The sequence below is a fragment of the Hipposideros armiger genome, unplaced genomic scaffold (genome assembly GCF_001890085.2).
Source record: "Hipposideros armiger isolate ML-2016 unplaced genomic scaffold, ASM189008v1 scaffold_418, whole genome shotgun sequence".
Taxonomy (NCBI): domain Eukaryota; kingdom Metazoa; phylum Chordata; class Mammalia; order Chiroptera; family Hipposideridae; genus Hipposideros; species Hipposideros armiger.
In genome coordinates, this window is record NW_017731768.1 from 750,799 (window position 1) to 770,574 (window position 19,776).

A 19,776-nucleotide genomic window follows, 5' to 3' on the forward strand; every position below is an offset into this window, starting at 1 on the left:
CTAACCAGTTCATATACATATTTGGAGACATTTATGAACTTACTGTCTGCACTCAAGATACATTTTGACAAAGTACATTGCTATGATAACAAAGACAAAATGTTCAGCATTTTGTGTTTTTATCCTCTAGATCTATTGTTAAGCCACACAACCCCAAAAAGATGGTGTCATTGTCTACAAAGAAGTTCTGACCCACTTGGAAGCCCCCCGAATCTCTGGCGGGCGATGTGTGCCAGGTCTTCACCTGGGAGCCCTCGGGGCTAGGTGTTCTGTGTCCTTCACAAATGACTCCTGTTCTTCAATCGCTTTCAACAAAATGACAGCAGGACCAGAATAGTTTAAGAAAATGTTGGTGTACCCAAAAGACGATTCTTTTTCCCCCTCCACAAAGGGAGTGGAGCAAAATTTAAAGAATATAGTAAATGTGGAGGAACTAGGCTGACGATTGCAGCTTATAAAGAAGTGACTCCATAATGAAAACAGCAGGGGTCTTCTCCGTGGCTGTTTCCCAGCTCCTGTCTATTGCCCCTCCATTACTAAGCACTGTGTCAGCTTCCTCTGTATATTAACTCACAACATGTCCTGGGCAGTAGGTACTGTTATCGTCCCATTTTACAGATGAGGAAACTGAGGCACGGAGGGACTGAGTATTTTGCCTGCGGTCACCTGCTGGTCATGGAGAAGCTGTGCCTACTCTGGAGCCCGTGCCTGTTGCAGCCCTCCACCTGTCCTGACCCAGCAGCCACAGCGCACGTTAGCAGCCCCCCATACTCGTGCCCAAACACCATCAGGAGAGCTGACACGCTTTTGCGTACTTTGGTGGTATCTCCCCCAAAACCCCTCGCACTGGTTCCTCCACCTATGGCTAAGTCCTTGAAATGTTCCGTGCACCAAAATTACCTCCCCTTTCTTTTCGCTTCACCCAGTTCTGCAGACAAGTTCTTTCAGAACTTAGAGAGGAGTAGTTAGATTTTCATTACAGCACAAGGTATAAACAGCATGTAAACGGAACCATACCCAAAGGTGTTTGTTCCTAAGAAGGAATGACATAAAACCACCGTTGATTAATCAGTGGGGGTATTTTTAACCATATGTCTCCCCATGCTGTCTGTCTGCTCATGCCCTCCCCCACCCCCGTCCGCTGCCCCCGTGTTGAACAAATGAAGAAGGTATGTGGGCCATACACAGGCCTCACGGGACCTGAGGATCGCGACAGAGGGACACAGTCTTCCTAAGTGGTGACAGCAGTTGTCTCTTCATGAGATGGTTCAAGTTCCTTTGGAAATATTGCTACCCCTTTGAGAAAAATCATTCTTATATTGCCACAAAATGATTAGTGCCATGACGTGTCTTTCACAATTTCCATACCTAATTTCATATACTTTGTCAGTTTCTGTATTCCCAATAATTCTCATTTTGTTCCTGCTTTGAAAGGTTAGAGGGGCGTTCAGGCCATTGTTTTGTTCACGTAAAGCGCTTGAACACTGGTTGTCCTGCACGATTCTGTCGGCTCCTTGATCACCTCTTCTGCTCTCCAGGCGAAGGACACTCCCCACAGGTTCTCTGGGGGGAGCTCCTTTCTTTTCACTTAAAAGACCATGATCAGTATGATGTGACTCTGGAATCTGCCTCACTGGTACTGGCCCTTTTCCAAAACCCAAAATGTGTATTTTGCATCTTTGGCCACGTCCACCCAGAGGTCCCATCTCAAACTGAAATGATGGCCTGTAATGCCGCCCTACCTGAGCCCTCTCATTCTGACAATATCCGCATCATTTCACCTGCCCCACATGTTGGAAAACTAGCTATTAAATAGATATTATGTCATGTTCTTTATTCTCCATGTCCAGTGAATCATCCAACCCTGCAAAATAGCCTTACAATTTTTCCTTACATATATACCCATCTCCTGTCATTTTCAACCTAATTTCTGGGCCAATACCACAATTCAGGCCCCTCTGCTCTAGTCTGTTATCTGATGGTTCTACCACTGGCCATTCAATCCTGTATCTTCATTTCCCCAAGGCATCCTTGACTCTTCTGTCAGGCTGTACGTTCTTTAAAAAATGTATATAGAGAGAGGGAGAAAAAAAATTTATATATACATTTATATACCTACATCTATATCTCTACATAGAGATATAGACATAGATATATCCAGATAGATAATAGATAGATAGATAGATAGATACCCCAACTGAGAATAGATTAAGCACTTAAAAATAAGACCTGAAACTGTAAAACTCCTAGAAAAAAAATAGAAAACATGGGGAAACTTCTTGACATTGGCCTTGGCAGTGATTTCTTGGATGTGACACTAAAAGCACAGGCAGCTAAAGCAAAAATAGGCTTGTGGAACTGCATCAAACTAAAAACCTTTTATATAGCAATAGAAATAATCAACAAAATTAAAAGATCACCTGTGGAATAAAAGACACTATTTGCTTTGCATCTTGTAAGGGATTAATATCCAAAATATAAAAAGAACTCCTACAACTCAACAGCAAAGAAATTAATAAATAACCTAATTTTGAAATGGGCAAAGGACTTAAATAGTTGTTTTTCCGAAAAAGCTATGACATGGCTAACAGGTACATGAAAAGGTGCTCAGCATCACTAATCATCAGGGAAATGCAAATCAAGACTCAATGAGATATCACCTCACATTTGTTAAAACAGCTGTTATCTCAGTGCTGGTGAGTATTTGGAGAAAAGGGGGAACCCTTGTAAACATGAGTCCAAGGAAATAAGTCACAATTCTCCAAACACGCCTTCATCTTCCTACCCACTCACTACCCCCACCCTCTCCCTGACATTCACCAAGGTACTGTAACTTGTAGCAAGTCAGTATAATTTTTGTTTTGGTTTCTTTGGTGAAATCTGACTAAGAAATATAACTCCTGAGCATAAAAACTTTAACAAATTTGTAACTAATCCGTGCAAAATAGATGCATAGCAAAATTACATGCTGACATAAGAGGCAGCCAACACCACTATCATCATTTCTTCTCAAAATTGCTTCATGGCATTGACTTCACCTGAGTTACCTCTTTCCCAGCCTCTTTAGTTGTACTTATTTGGCTGAGTGTATTCAAGTTCACAGTACATTATCTAATTCAGGGACAGTGTTTTCTAAACTAATGCCATGTTTTACAATTAACACTAGTAGTAAAAGCCACAAGTAATCTGTTTCTAACTCTGTTCCAATTCCTAAAACTCGGTCAGCACTTTCCAGGCAAATCATATGTTTCTTGTTTCTCCACTTTATGGACACTTGTTTTCCCAAAATATAATTATTCCTCTCTACCTTTGACAAAATTATACTATTTTTAGCATTATACAGAAATGTGATAAAGAAGAGAGAAACTTTGAAGATGTATTTTAATAGATATTTTGCTCCTTTTTTATCCCCCCTTGGTTAAGAAAAACGCTATTTTAAAAGTTTCAGAAAATTGATTTAAGTTTGTGACAGGTGATAGAAGGTGGGAATGGTCAAAGCTGTAGAACAAGGGATTATGTCTCCTTTATTTATTACCCTTGAAAGTATCATTCGTTGACTGCTGCAGTTAGGAACACATGGTCCCTGGAGAATAAAGGTTAAGTGTGCATAAATTTGAGATCTACTTGCGACTGACCTTTAGCGATCTTGTTAGCGTTTTTGACAGAAACTTAAAATAAGGTTATTCCATAAAAGAATCTGATTCTCCATTCCCAAGTCCAGATTTGTTACTCAGTAATTAATAGCTTCCAGCTAGACAGAGCCATCAGTGTCTGTAGTAAAAGGGGCCTCAAGGTAGTGCAGTGTGAGTGGGTCAGTGGAGAAAGCTCTGGGTGCAAATCCTCACCTGCCATACCTGGAGTGTGGCCTCAGGCATGTCGCTGAATCTCTCAGACCCCTCAACTTCTCTTTAAGAACAGAAAACTAGCCTTGAATTTGGGTTGAATTTGTAGATGAATTTAGACAGAATCGCCATCTTTATGACTTTGAGTCAGCCCGTCCATAAGGATGATCAAAGTATTCATTCATCCGCAGATGAATGTCTGTCTTTTATCTGTGCTTGTCAATAATCTTTTGTAATTATCGTCATAAGTCTTACGTAACTGATTGTTGGGTTTACTACCTGTTACTTTAACAGGATTGTTTTGCTTCATTTGTGCTAGTGTGAACATTTAAAAAATATTTGCTAAGTCATTTTTAATGGCATATAGAAATGCTGCTATTTTTAGCATGTTGATCTTTTATGCAGCAATTTTTCTGAACTTTCTTATTAATTAAATCTGTTTGTAGATTCTCTGGCTGTATCATGGGAACAGCTATATCGTCCTCAAATAATAGCTTTGTTTCTACTTTTCCAGTCTGCGTACATATATTTCTTACCTTTCTGCATTAGCTAGAGCCTCCTGGGCAATTTTGAATAAAAATGTTGATAGCAGTCTTCTTGCCTCCTTTCTCACCATAAGGGGAATGTTCCTAAAGTTCCACCATAAAGTATGATATTTTCTGTAGGTTTTTGCTTCGTTTTTATTTTCTCAATGAATAATTTTATCAAATGCTTTGTCTGCATCTATTAAGATGGTTTCATTTTTTTCCTCCTTTAATCTAAAAATTTAAATATGAGATTGAAATTTTCTGATATTTCTGCAATACAGCCACGTTGGCCATGATTTTACCATGCTGGTGAGTTCCATTTTTGCAGTACTTTATTTTGATTCAGTGAGATTGGACTGTCCTTATTTGACTTTATAGTGTCAAGGTTATGCTCTCCTCATGTAATATAATAAGTTGTGTAGCTTTTGTTCTTTGTTTTTAAAAAGAATCTGGATAAGTGGGCATTTTTCTATTTTTTTAAGGTTAACTAATTTCATTGTGATTCAATTTTTAAAATGTTGTTATTTCCATAATGATTTTCTTTTTCATCTGTGACTTATTTAAAAGTGCTTTGTGGGAGGTTAAAAGTTTGTCTGTCTTTTAGATAATGACTTGTTATTTAATTTTCTTCAGGAAATGTGACACATACGACAGAGATATTTTGGAATTCATGAGACTTACTTTGTGGATTAGTACCCATTCAGTTTTGCCAATGAAACAGAATAAAAAGTCAAGAAGTAGAGCTTTATGATAAAGTGATACTCCTAATCACTGGGAGACTACTCCATTAATACTTGTACCTTGGGATAGCTGAGTAGATTAGTTGGAAAAATGTTAAGAGTTGGAAACATACCTCACACCTTACACCAGGAAAACTTACGAGTGGATTAATGATTTAAATATAAAGAAAAGAAATCATAAAAATACTAGAATAAACTATTATAAATGATCTTTTCTAATAGTTTCTATTCTTTCTGATACAAAATGGAAGAAACCCTTTCTAACGATGACTTGAAATTCAGAATTCATAAATGATTAATAGGTTCTAAAACATTAAAAAAAAAACCTGCATGGCAAAAGAAAATTTTGAAACTCCTATCACACACAAAAGATGAATTCTTCCTAATATAAAAGAGCTTTAAAAAAAAAGAGGGCCGGCCAAGTGGCTTAGTTGGTTAAGAGTTCGCTCAAGAGTTTGAGCTCTGAGCAACAGTGGTTCGATGCCCGGCCTGAGCTGAGTTGCCACTGAGCTGCCAACAGGTGGCAGGATGGCTCAGCTAAAAAAAACCAAACCAAAACAAAACAAAAAGTTATATTTTGTTGGTTAAGAGCTGGCTTGGGACGCCAGGGTCCCCAGTTCAGTTCCCACATATGAGGGCCAGTGACACTGCCCTCTACAGCTGAGATGCTGAACAACAGCTCAGCCTGGAGCTGGGCTGCCATGAGTCACCTGTGAAGGCATAGGCTGCAGCCCCTGCTGCAGTGGGTTGCCATGGGCTACTGTGTGTAGCCAGCAGCCAGCGTGAGCGGCCAGCAGCCGCCGTGAGCAGCCGTCCAGAAGCCGGTGACTGATCTGCCTCGCCTGGGAAAAGCGCAATGATGGTGCCAACTTGGGCCAGTGAAGCGACGTCCTCCACAACTAGACTGAAGAACAAAAGGACAGCAACTTGTCTGTTCTTTCCCGATTCCCCAAAGCTGTTCCTCTCCCCCAATTCCCCAATAAAATCTTTTAAAAAAAAATAAAGGAAAAAAGTCAATGCCTCAGAAAAAAAAAAAAGGCAAAGAATATAAAAATACAATTCACAGAAAAGGATATACAAATACCTTTCAAAACATATCTTAAAATGGTGATTATTCTCACAGTAAGAAACATACAAGTTGAAACAATACTAAAATGTAGTGAAATACCGTAAAGTATATTTTACCTATAATATTGTCAAGAATCATAGGCAATTCCCTTTGGATAGGCAATAAAAAAACAAATAGGTGCTCACATTTATTGTTAATAGGAATATAACTTGGTAGCATCCCTATATAGCACCATTTGGAAGCATCTATGAAAATTGCAAATATTTGTTCCCTTTGAAAAAGTAATTCCTCTTGCAGGAATTAATCCCGCTTATTATTTTACTATACCTTTATTTTCTACTGTTTCCATCATTATATTTCGAATATAATGTCTCCTATGTTTTGAATGTCTCCTATAGCTTAAGTATATTTTCCTCTTTTGAGAATCTGTCTTTTAAAAAGAAAATTTAATCCATTTGTACTTATTATAAGTATTTATATATTTGAATTCATCCTACATATTTTCTCCTCTCCATGTTTATTCCTGGGGGCAGGTGGGATGTTGAACCATCCTTCTGTTTGATCAATAAAGCTTCATTCAATCCCTCTACTACATTCTTTTCTCTTGGAAGGAGATTCTACTCCTATTCTTTTAATGAGTACCCTTGCACTGTCATATACTTAATTACTTGAGCCTACAGTTAACCAATAACTTATCCTCATCCCGGTCAATGTAAGGACCTTTGACTCAGATCACCTTCCTCTCATCTTTTTCCTTTTCCTTTTTAGTATTATTGCTTCACTTTGTAAACCCACCAAAATTGATTATTAAATTTTAATATTTATTTAATCTTATCAATTTGTTCCACACTGTGTTTACTATTACTTCATGCATCTCACTTCTTTGTCCTGTGTTCAGCTTACTCTTTAATAAATTTTATCTTTTGATAAGGACAATGCTCCATGGGTAAAAAGAAAAAGAAAAACTCCTTAGTCTTGGCCAAATACATTTAACTTGTCTTGTTTTTGAATGGTGGTTTAGCTGAGTGCTGCGTTGTAGATGAACAGTTTTTGTTCTTTTAGCATGTTGAGAGAATTTTACCCTGTCTTCTGGCCTCCACTTTGTTAATGAGAAATGTAATTTCAGTCTAATTTTGATTCTTTATTTGTAACCTGTCTTTTGTTTCTAGTTGCTTTTAAATCTTTTCTTGACTTTGGAGTTTGATAGTTTTCATGAAAAGAGATGCATCGTCAATCTGAAGATTCACATGTTTCTTCAGTTATTCATCAGATACTGCCCGTGTCTGCTTTCTGTCCTCTGGCACGCCCGTGGGTCACACATGGGAGCAGCTCAGGTGGGATTTCTCTGCTGTCTTTCTTTCCCGTGGCCTTACTCCCCTGAGCTGCTTCTGCACTGGCCCATCAGCAATTTGATCCAGGCCCAATTCTCTTTGCGTCTGTGGTCAATCTATTAGTCAACCTAGCAACTGGGTTTTTAAGTTAATTATACTAGAATTTTTTTTTTCTGGAAATTTTATTTGGTTCTTTTTTAAAGTAAAATAGATTTCTATGTTTTAAGCATTTTAAAAGTTCTTCTTTTTAGATGTTATTCTGCTGTTTCTCGTTGCTGGCTTCAGAGCTTATTGCCATGCTCGCTGGCCTATTGAGTCTTCTTTGTGGTGACTCCATTACCGGGTGCCTGCTAAGTCTTAGCTGGGGCCGCCTTTGCTGTGGCGTCCCACGTACCTGGATGACACAAGTGTTAACATTTTTGCATCTGCTTTTGTCTGGGCTCCAGAAGTTCTTTTTCCATGGTCTGGGGACATTTTTTTCTCTCAATTCCCTGACTTTAAATTTGCTTTGGGTTTCTGTGTCTCACAGGAGAATTTTTCCATTGAGAGCTTTGTCAGACATCAGCCTCTCTTTCTGTTTCCACAAACTCATGGGAAGAGTCTTTATGTTCCCCTTTTCACAGGTGGGACAGCCCTGCAGGGGTCCCAGTTGTGCCCAGGGCTTTAGTTTAACCCCCTTCTCCTGCCATCTGCCCCATTTTCCTGAACTCCTGAGATATTAAAACCTCAGTCCCAATCCTGCCATCTGGTCTCTATCTGATACTCTCTTGGGTCACGTGGCATCACCCTTTGCTCACCTCTGTGACTCTGGGTTTTGTCTGTATCTCTAGTATCTGAAGATTTCCTGACCTCAACTTTGCTTTGAACACATTTTGGTGTTTTTTCGACTTTGTAGCAATTCACATCAGCTTGTCTATCTTCCTGCCTGAAGTCACTGTTGTGACACTAAAGTTCATTTTTATGTTAAAAACTCTTATTTTTTGCATCAGAAATCTCATATACTACTACATGATTTAGTTGTATGTTCAGTATCATTGAAAAAATGTAAAATGATATAAATTATTTTCAGTTATTCGCCACAACCACAAGCGTCCACATTTGAAAAAGAGTAGTATATCCATATTTGAAATATATTATGCATACCATCTGCATACAGCACTTAATACCTATATAATTTGTAAGACCTCTTGCAGTGACTCAACAGCTTCCTCCAGGGTTGAAATGCAGTGAGTGAAAGCTTATTTTACAAATGTCATAAATAGTCCAAATGAGGCCATAATATATTAATAGATAATTTCACTTTTTCAGATTAGTTTTTGATCTAAGCAAGATCCTTGGAATTATTATAGGAAACATAATAACAGATATTGTCAATGATATTTTATTTGATAATTGAAGCAAGGATATGGAAAGTATAAGAGTAAGTTTCTGATTTGAGCTTTCTTTAAAATGAAAATCAATAATGTTATTGTGTTGCTGACCTTTCAGCACAGCATTACTACCTTACACATTTGTTATGGGGATAAAATGTTATATTGGATAGTCTAGGTCAAGTCAGAATTTTATTGCTTTTGACCAAAAATCACTGAGAGGTATAGAGATCAGCTTGTAGGTACTACATGATCTTTAAAAAGTTATAAGACATATTTAAAAAAAAAATTCTGTGAACAAAAGTACTTATTGCTTTTGTAGTTAATATCCAAGTAGTCATTAATCAGTATGTTACCCTGTAATTTTAGTTGATATGTCTAAAGCAGCCCTTCTTCTGTGTCCCACTTCAGACAGCTTTCTTTTAATTCTGGATTTCTTATATAAACTTTGAAGAAATATTCCTAAATTTTATAAAAGTTTAAAAACTACTATTTTATGGAAATAGTAAAGAAATATAAAGTGTAAGTCATATTTGTTATTAAAACAAGTTATCTTAAGAATAAAATAATTTACAAAACTGAAAAAGGTTTATTGTTAAATAAACAGTAAAAATGACCTTTTATAAATCTTAAGTGGACAAACAAAGCCAGAAATTCAAAAGAACTCTAAAGGACGGTAGTCACCATGCGACAAATATACACAGAAAGATAAACAATGAATCTCCTACTTTATTTCTTCTTTAAATGTTGCTTTTAATCTTGAATGATTCTCAACATCTAGATTTTTTTATAAAGCAGATTTTGTATTATTATTACCAATATATTATTTAGGGACATAACATTTATAAGTTTGCTTTCGATAATACTATGAAAACCAGAAACTTTTCCTCCTGAAGTTTTAAAAGTAAACAGAATAGCAAATTGAATCCTCAGTGATTTCCAGTGAAATGGGGGTAAATAGAAGCATCAAGAAGCCCATCCTGATAATTATTAAAATAGTCATAAAATTCCTGAAATGTACATAATCACTGTGATCCTAAAGGAGAAAAAAAGCATTCTAGTTGTGGAATGCCTAAAATTATAGCACACATAAATTTATAGAATACATAAGTCTATAGAAACTTACATAGTCCTTCGTGCTACGGGGTCACTGTTCAGCCCCAGGCCCTCTGCACACTCTGCCACGGTCCCCAGCCTACGCTCCAGAGACCGTCGTGCATCATCTGGCCATTGTTCCTTCGCTGAATATGCCTCTCATAGAGTTAACACAGGATAGATTCAAAAGATCAGAATTAAAATTCAACACATGCTTACTGAGCATTCACCTATTGTGTGCCGAACACCTTTCTAGGCAACGACAAGCTCCCTTAACAACAGAACTAAAAAACTGCAATGAATACATGATAAGGGCCACAAAGAAAATCAGACAGGGGGGTGCGCAGTGATAAGAGGGCCTCACGGAACTGAAATTTAGATGAAAGCGGTTGCCGGCAACTGAGAGGTCTAGAGAGGAAGGGAACAGTATATTCAAAGAGAGTCTTTAAGAAGGAATATTTTTAAATGTATTAGACATATAGTCCATAACTTTTACTATGAATAAAACAAGTTTTATGAATATACATGGAATCTAAAATAAAATTAATGTCTGTATGTACCTCCATTGGGGGTTCATTTTCCAAGCTCCACTTCCAAGCGGACATGAACATTTGACTCTTGACTGCTTTCTTCCTTGGTTGGCTGGGAAGTTCATGAGCACATGAACAAACGCCCTGCTTGGGGAACTGTAGGACTTTTGATTAACTGAGACTCACAGTCAACCCTCAGGAACGTGGTAAGGGTGTGACCGGTGATGCACCCAGGAACAGGCAGGCATGTGGCTAGAGACTCCAGAGCCCTCAGAGCCCTCCAGCTGTGAGGGAGCTGGGCGGTGGAAAAACCCCCTAATGCAAAAGGGAGCTTCCTGTGATCTGGATGGGCTCCTCACTTAATTATAAGGTGATAATTAGAATCTGGGTGCATTCATAAGGACTTGGAAATAAGGAAAATCTGCACCCCTTCCTAGGAATGCTGCATCCTTCACTCTGTAGGTGTGTTGAATCTGCAGTCTGAGCCTGTTGACTTCTTTCATCCGCGAGAGCACCGTCACTTCTGTCACCTTGCAGGTAGTACGTCAGATCATGCATACTCGAGACAGTGGAGGGCCTTGGTTGGAACAAATCTCACACATGTGAACAGAACCCAACACAACATCCCTTTTCTCAACTCTGGAATTTTAGTTCCCATCCCCTGCTGGTGCTGAATGCTGATGCAAAGGTCAGGACAGGAGGCCCTGGAGGCATCGTGGCAGGTGAAGGACATAGAGGTGGAGCAGGGGCACATCTGCTCCCAGAAGCAGGAGAGAGATTGGGGATGTTTTGATTTTGAGTTGTCAGTGGTCCGTTCCGGTCCAGCCCGCTGTGTGTCTTCCCCATTTTTTCTTGATGGCACCGACGTTCTACTTGTCATCCAGCTCCAGGGAACATCCATTTAATCATGTTTACCTGTCACTCTCATATTCACAAATATATGTTATGTGCATTTTCTATTAGATTCTTGTTAGAAATCCAGATGCTAATCTCTTTGCAACAGTTTTACATTTTATTCTTGCCTCTATCTTTTCAGCATACACACTATGGGATTCTTGAATTCTTTTCAATTTTACATTTGTGCCCAATGGGAAAAATTAACCAAAAACAAAAAAAGCACGAAACAAATACTAAAATGCTTCCAATGAAGGTTATTTATGATTGTACCCTGTTAAGATAGAAGGTCAGTGATTTTTCACCTCATTGCCAATAGACTGCAGACATGATGACATATAATGCTTCGGGCCGTTAGAGGCACTGGTTAATGCAGGCCCCTGAAGTCCTGGAGAACCGGCTCGTGCTCGTCCTCAGTTGGTGACATCCTCGCAGCTGGCCCAGTCCCCTCAGCCCCGGCGTGGTGTTCACGGGCCTTTCTCCTCTCTCTCTTTCAGGTAGAGATTGAGAAGCTGGACTACCACCATTACCTGCCTCTGTTTTTCGATGGGCTCTGTGAAATGACGTTTCCCTACGAGTTCTTTGCTCGGCAAGGAATCCACGACATGCTGGAGCACGGGGGGAACAAGATCCTTCCTGTGATCCCGCAGCTCATTATCCCGATAAAAAGTAAGTGAGCAGGTGGAGACGCGTCACTCAGCTTATGTGCCGCCGCTTTGTGACAACTTGCTAACTAAGCAATAAAACGCCTCAGGCTGAGGCCCTCTCTGGGCCCTTTGGGGGGTTTTATAAACCGGCTTGCGGGGCCAGACGTCCCATTCTCCCAGGACATCCCATCATGGATACTGCGCCGCGGCTTCGCCACCTCAGCAAATGACACTGCGCAGGGTCTGCACTGACGTCAGTGCCCGGTGCGCATGGCCTGGCCTCACACCCAAGTAGATAAAGGACGCGTCTGTGTGGGGACGCACTGGCTCTCACTTCCAGGCGCTTTCTAAATGACACCCCTAACTTTTAAAGTGCAATATATAAACACAATTTATATGGGTTTGCTATCTTTTAAGTAGTAGCATTCATAATTTTAAGAAAAAAAACAAACATCTGAAATGGAGAAAAGATGAATGTTATTGAATGCTGGAGATTTTTAATCTGTGATGGGTTCTGGGGGAGGAGGGGAGGGGGCTCGAGTCTAGCCATCCCTGGCTTTACCTGTTTGTCTAGATGAGATTATACTTCCTTTCTGTGGCCGGATCCTTCTGGCATGAGTCCTTTCCGATGAGTTGCCTGAAACAGCCCGGCTTCAAAACCGTTTCTGAGATTTTTCAGTTCCGGTGCGACAGCCTTGAATGGCTCCCACACCATCCCCTTAGCTGCTTCCCGCCCGGCCTCCTTACCTTGCCACCACCACTGCTGACCCCGTAATCCAGCCACCCTACTGGGACAATATTCCGGGAGGGGACAGCCAGCCTCTCCTCAAGTCCAAATGGCCAGGCCTGGCCCCCTCACCACGCACCCTCACCCCCAGATTCTGCTGGCCCCCGGGTTGCTGACCTTTGCAGCTGCTGCTGGTTGAAGGCAGAGGGTCAGTGCCTCTGAGCACTTGACGGGTCGGATCACCCCCATTCCCAGCCAGGGCTGCCCCCCCTGCACTTCATGCGCTGACTCTGGGCCCATCTCCTGGCTTCACAGGGATGAGCAGGTCCTTGCCTCCCTCACCCCAGCTTCACCTCAGTCCCTGCTCCAGGATGAACCACTTCCCAGGATGATTGACAGGACACCTGCCTTGTCTAGATCTGGGGGAACCCCACCCCCTCTGTGTCAGGAGTGCACTTGCCATGTGGTTTGACCGAAACAAGAACAAAATAGTTCAACGCCGGGTCATTTCCCAGTCTGGATTATTTTGTTTTATCCGTGGTCACCTTTTTATTTATTTAAATTAAGCATCATTACAATTCTAGATTTTTGGCAGCTCTGCTGTCCATGTTTAAATTGAATCGACTTTGAAACTTGCTATCGTGTCTTTGAGATCCTGTAAGAGGTCTGTGACTGACCATTCCAGATTTCCACCGAGACACAACAAGTGAAAATGAGGGAGAAGACGGAGCTAGCTGCTGTGAAAAGCAATGTGGGAAAAAAACCAGCCCTTTAAAAGGGACTTGATGAAACAGCAGTTTCCTGGCCCCTCGTGCAGCAGCTTAGTGAAGGGCTGATCTCCCGGAAGGATAAATAACACTGGCCCATGGTAAAGCCATTTCCCAGCATGATGTATTCCAGCCGGTTATGACTTTTGAATATATTAAATTCTAGCTGAAATACTGCATATTCTGAAGGATGACGTAGGAGTTTTATTGATAATCGGGAAAGGCCCAGAACCTTCTCTCAGGAACTATCTTGAGAGCACATTGTACTCTTCCTCCTGCTCCCTGCTGCCATCAGAGTAGCAGCGATACCAGGAAGTCTGTCCTTCTCCTCCAAACAAGCTGCTCACATTGGGACGGCTGCCGCCTCCCCCAGATCCCTGCTGAAAACACCCAAGGGTGGCGGAGAGTTTCTAAGTAATATTTTGGTTGGACCGCTTACGTAAAAGCAGACCAAGTTAGCGTGTTGCAGGCCAAGGTGAATTGATTCTCAGTTTTGTTTGGTGTGTGTTTTGAAGATACTTAAATGAGTTAAGGGAAAAGTAATATGAGTAAAACTTACAGCAGACACATATTAGATAGAGGTCGTTTGCTGATGACTGAAAACATTATTAAGAACTCAGTAAATACAATTTGTCAGAAAATATTAACTATATATGAATTTGATAATTTAAGGATCTGGAAGGAATGAAAATTTGTCTTGGTGGAGATCACTGCTTGCCTTCCTGGGTTTCTGTTCTTACATACCAATCCTGAATCTACTCGTATGTAACTTGGCTGTTTTCTTCTGGGTCTATTTATGTCACTAAAAGCCAAACTTCTCTCAGGAAGGGATGCTGATTAACTATGCAAGACCATGCGAAGGTCCGGCACAGTGTGAAAAACACTGCGCATAAACGAAATCTTCCAGGTGAAATTCTGGAATGAGGCTAATTGATCTAGATGCACATAATTGGCATAACGTATAACAGCTGTGTGTACATTATTTTCAAATGGTCCTATTAGTATAATTTTGACTCTCTCCAGGGGCAAAAATTAACCTTATTAGCACCAGCTAGCAAGTTCTTCAACAGCTTTTCTCAAATTCTAACCAACATCTAAGAAGGCCAAACAAAGTATGTAAACTCCCTACGAGGCAGAGAACTGGGGTTAGGTGCCTGTCTGTTTCTAGAACTGGGGATTGAAATCCTAAGGCTGATAATACTGGAATGAGAAATGGACACATCCATTGGCTCCAGGGTTTCTAGATGGTAAAGGTAAGAAGGAACTTCTCATTCTCGTCTGCTTAGTTCAGACCCCAAGTTCCGTAATAACCACCCCAGTGAGCATCTGATACCTTGTTCCATTTTTGTTGCTTGGTGGCATAGCTACAGGCTCTCCCTCTCCCTCTCACCTTCTGATTTCCACCTTCTTGAATTATTTTGAGTCGGAAGGAAAAATACCGGTATAAAGTGGTCAGGGTTGGCAGTGGAGCATTGGTTGCTGAGAGCAACAGCCGGGGACAGTGAGAAGAGAAGCCTTGCTGGGGTTGTAGATTTCCACTGACTCCATTGAGTTAGGGAAACATAAACCAATCAGAATCCAGCACAGCAACCCTGAGAAGGAGCCTCTGAGGCCTTGAACATCTAACCCAGCAGGGGATTCTGATAGTGGCCGCCGGACAGAGAGGTGCCAGGAGCAGCCCCCACGCCTCTGGGCTTGGGAACCTCTCTCTGCTTGGTAAAAGCAAGCACAATAACAACAACACAGCCCACATCCAGTAACGCTGCTACACAGAAGGAAACACCCCCAGCAATGAGAGGAAAGGAACACCTCAACAACACTGAGTGGAGGATCCAGAAGAAACCTGTAGAAACCTGTTTCACATCCTCAGGATCCAGGAAAGGATGGCCTCTGTGACACAGAAGCAGAAATCAGAAGAGGACATGAGACTCAGATGCAAATGAGCCAGTGCTGAGTGATAGAAGGGAAATGAAAAACGCCACCGTAGGCGTAATATCTCCATAGAGGTACAGCGAGTAATCAGCGGCACGCCATCAAGTTGTGGACGTGGACCACCACCGTGAGACTGTGTCTCAGGAAAGACGGGTTCAGATTATAAACTGGGGGGCACAGGGCACAAGCAGGAGCTAAACGCCATGGGGATTTCCAAGAGGAAACATCAAAACCACAGGAATAGCCATGACAATGAGAGGTGATTAAAAGAACTTTTCTGAGATGAGACATACCCCTTATTTTGCAGGTAGAAAAGGCTCACTGCCGTCTAAAGAAAACCAGTGAAAAGAGAGTCCACACCTAGCCTAGATTGTCAAAATGTTTAAATTACAAGAGCAAGAAAAATCCTTCAAGCATCTGGTCAGGACAAAAAAAAACCAAAAAAGCCTCACATCAAGAAATAAAAATAACTGGTGCCAGTACCTTTTGCAGACAAGAGTGGAACAGTTTTTAGAGAACTGGAGGAGAAACACCTTAGGTTTATTTCATCCTGGTCACGTGAGTCAAGACTGACGGACTCGATAAGCCTAATGCCCACCTGCCCGCCAGACAAAGGGCTACTGAGGATGTGCTCCAAGTCTCGGAAAGGAAAGTTAAGAACCCCAAATGAGGGTGTCACAGGTCATAGCGTGAGAGCAGTTAGCATTAAGACCCATTAAACCTGGAGTTAAGTCTGAAAGAGTTGATGAGAAAGAGTTTCAAAATTGCATGATGATGTCAAATAATACTTTTGCAGTAATGTGTCTAAAAATCAAAGGAAATTCGGTGTAAGACTGCAAAGTTAATGGAGAAGATAAAAGTAGTTAAGACAGAGTCTGTATAAAAAGGATAAAAATTGAGTAGACTGCAAAGAATGCTGAGCCAAAAGCACAAAATAAGGTGAAAAATGTGAAATCAAATATATCAGCTATGAAAATTAACTTTCAAATTGGTTTGTGAAAAACAAAATCTGAATATAAACGCTATATAAAGCAAAATAGTACTTCAGTATTTAAAAAGTAAAGGTATTTTAGGACAAATGGAAATAAAGAAGGCAGGAGTAGTTATTTTCACTTTAGAAAGGTAGAAGTTAATGTAAAAAAGTTTCAAGTGTGTAAGAGGATCAACATGTATTGATAAAAACATTCATAATAAATACATAATTGTCATGACTTTTTTATGCAAACCATGGCATCACATTAGAAAGGACAACTAGTTGTTCTTGCTGATATTTTGCCTCTGGAAGAAGAGGAAACCTCTTGACTAACAGACAGTAAGATGGCAGCCCTTCCTCCACTGCCTGAGCTTCTAAGATCCACTGTCCTTCCCAGCCAAACGTGGACAGCCTGCTTGTCTACAGCACCTTTTCCCAAACTTCAATATGTGTGCAGGTCATCTGCACACTTGGGTCACAGACAGGTTCCACCCTGTAGGTGTGACGTGGACCCGGGACTCTGCCTTTCTGACAGGCCCCCTGTTGATGCTGCTTCTGACGGGTCACAGCAAGGCTGACGGGGCCAAGATGGTGCTTGGACCCACCAGCCCTCCCCCAAGACTCCGAGCTTGGGAGGAAAGAGATGAGTGATCATTTTCATCTGCTATTTAGGGAATGGAGGGGTGCTGCTTCCTTTGTGATGGGAATAATTAGAGAACTATAACTTCTAAGTGTTTACGCCTTAAAAGTAACCATGAATGGATTAAAATTGATGGTGTATCATACGAAGTGCCAAGGAAAGAAAAGTGCAACTATCAATAAGACGATCACTTTTTTTTAAAAAGTCAAGGTAGCTTATAAAAAAAATAAAAATAAAAATAACCAAGATGACAGAAAACTTAAAAAAAACTTGTATGGGAACTTCTCTGAGACATTGTTCCCACCCTGTTCTTCGCCATGTGATTTTGGTGGGGACTGCCGAGTAATGATGAGAATTGGGGTGTCTTCCCCAAGCTTACCTTCTTTCCCGCTCCATCCTTTAATAGGTGTGTCACAATGTTGGTTAAATCAATAATCAGTGTTACACTGTTGTGATCATATAAATACTGTTTATTCACTGCAAACCACACATCTACTGTGATTGCAGGACTTCCCTTAGACACCTTGGTTTTCTCAACATTCATAATTGCCTCTCATTCTATTGGCTTAATTTGTATATACTTACTATTTTTTTCAAATATTTTAGGATCTAGCAAATAAATATTATTTTCCGAATGTTCAGAACATCAGATAACCCAGCAATTTTCTTCTTTTCCTGGAGACATTTGTCCTTGCTGTCTCCATCTTTCGGCTCCAATCTGGGCTAAGTGGCCCAGTACTTCTCATTTTTAAACTTTTGTATTTTTAAAGTAAACTAAGAATAGAAGAGATATGATATGGGGAGTTTTATCAATCAGGGTAGGGTAGGTTATGTTGAAATAACAACCAGTCTCCAAAATCAAAAGCCTAAGACAGTAAGTGACTCAAAGGCCCGTTTCTCACCTTTGCTGATGCTGTTGCAGGTTGGCAGGGGGCCCCTGTTCACTGCAGTTGCCTGGGGACCTGGCCTGATGAATGGCGTTGGTCATAGCTGCAAAGGACACTAGACCTCAGAAGGGTCCCTCTCTGGATGAAATAGTCCATCCTGGAAGTTAACACATTTCACTGCTGGTCACTATTTATTAGTCAGACCTCATTTAGGCCCATCTAATCTCAAGGAGACCAGAGCAATCATACCATGGATGTGACGGATACTACATTTTAGACTCTGAATTCTGTTCCATTCTTTTGGAGGGTGTCAATTCTAATTCTGGTAGACACTTAATGTGTGAAACACCAAAAGGCCAAACTTTGCCTCCCTGGTGGTGGTCAGTAGCCAAAGCTCTTTCACCTTCTTGCTTTCATGCATCACCTGGCCTGCTGGCATCTCGCATGTACATAATCCCCAGGTCAGCTAAGGCAGGGACTTCGTGCAGATTCTAGTGTGCCTCCTCTGTGTGTGTCAGCCGCCCAGGACCCACCCCCTAATTTTCTACCTGCTCTGCCAGCCCAGGACTCTCTCCTCTGGCACCTTCTACTTCCTTCTGCCCCAGGACACGTACTTGAGTTCTTATCGGCGAAACCCTTTTTACTCACCGTTCTTACCAGGTGTGCTCTCATCTTTCAAGGACAGGCCCCACTCCAGTTTCTGCCTACTCTAAATTCCTTGGCATGGTATTCAGGGATTCACTAAATATCTGGCTGCAAATGACGCTTTGGACTTTATTTCTTACTGTTCCCCTTCATACCTGCTGTGCTCTAGCCCAACTGGGCTGCGCAGTCTGCTTTGCGGTTTTCTGATTCTGTACCTTTGTTCTCTTTCGGGAATGTCGGTTCTCACACTCCCAAATGTCTGGACATTAAGGGACCTTCAAGCCCAGCTGTCATAGGAATTGTCTTGTGGAACGTCTTCTGATTCTCCTCTACCTCCTTACCCTCGACTCCAGTCCTCTCCCCCCGCTCCCCACCTTTTTTCCATCACCCACAGAACTTTAGATCTTCCTCTCATGTCATTTAGAATATGATGTGAGAAAGTAATGTATCTCATAGTGTCTAACGTGCTGGCTGGTACACAGCAGATGCATCAAAATATTTGCAAGATTAACTTAACCAGGTACATAGCTGCCCTCCATACTGAAATTTATATAGGTGTCATAATCAAAAGCGTGAAGTGGCCATTTGGGCTTGCCACTCTACTGCGTATTCTATAAAAACTATCTTGAAAGAATCCCTAATATGATACAACAAATAAAGTGTATAGTGATATAATGCTTTCCATTTATTGGAGAAATTATTTAAGTGGGGAGAGTAAATTTTTGTTTATTCATCTACATTCTCTCATGTGATTCTTTGTATGAGCAGCATACCTCTGTGAGATGGTCTACCAGGAGGCGAGGTGACCCCGGCTGCTAAAGATTTACAGAAATATCACTGACCTACAAATAGACAGGACAGAAGACAGTGGCCTCATTAGAGGAGCTCTAATGAGTTGAGGTCACCCAGCTCTAAAGGACAAACATTCATAGACACAGCTGAAGCAACTTGAACAATAACACTTTCAAAAGCAAAATATTCTTGTTAAAGAATACCCAGTGGAAAAAAATATATGACGTAAGGATAAAATTTGAGACTCCATAGCACAAACAAAAATTGTTTTGAGGATTCTATTTAATTAGAAAGGAACAAGTACAGTTGAAATGCATTACCCTTTACTTATGATCTAATAATTTTACTTATATGTCTTGAAGTTTTCC

General features: G+C 40.8%; 1 protein-coding gene across 1 annotated transcript in view; it reads left to right on the top strand.

Annotated features, from left to right (window-relative positions):
* Positions 1-19,776, top strand: part of PACRG (parkin coregulated) — a 435,406-nt gene that overhangs the window by 215,822 nt on the left and 199,808 nt on the right. The window contains exon 3 of the mRNA XM_019664256.1: positions 11,896-12,067. Coding sequence (XP_019519801.1) covers positions 11,896-12,067 — 172 coding nt within the window. The remainder of the gene's footprint in view (positions 1-11,895; positions 12,068-19,776) is intronic.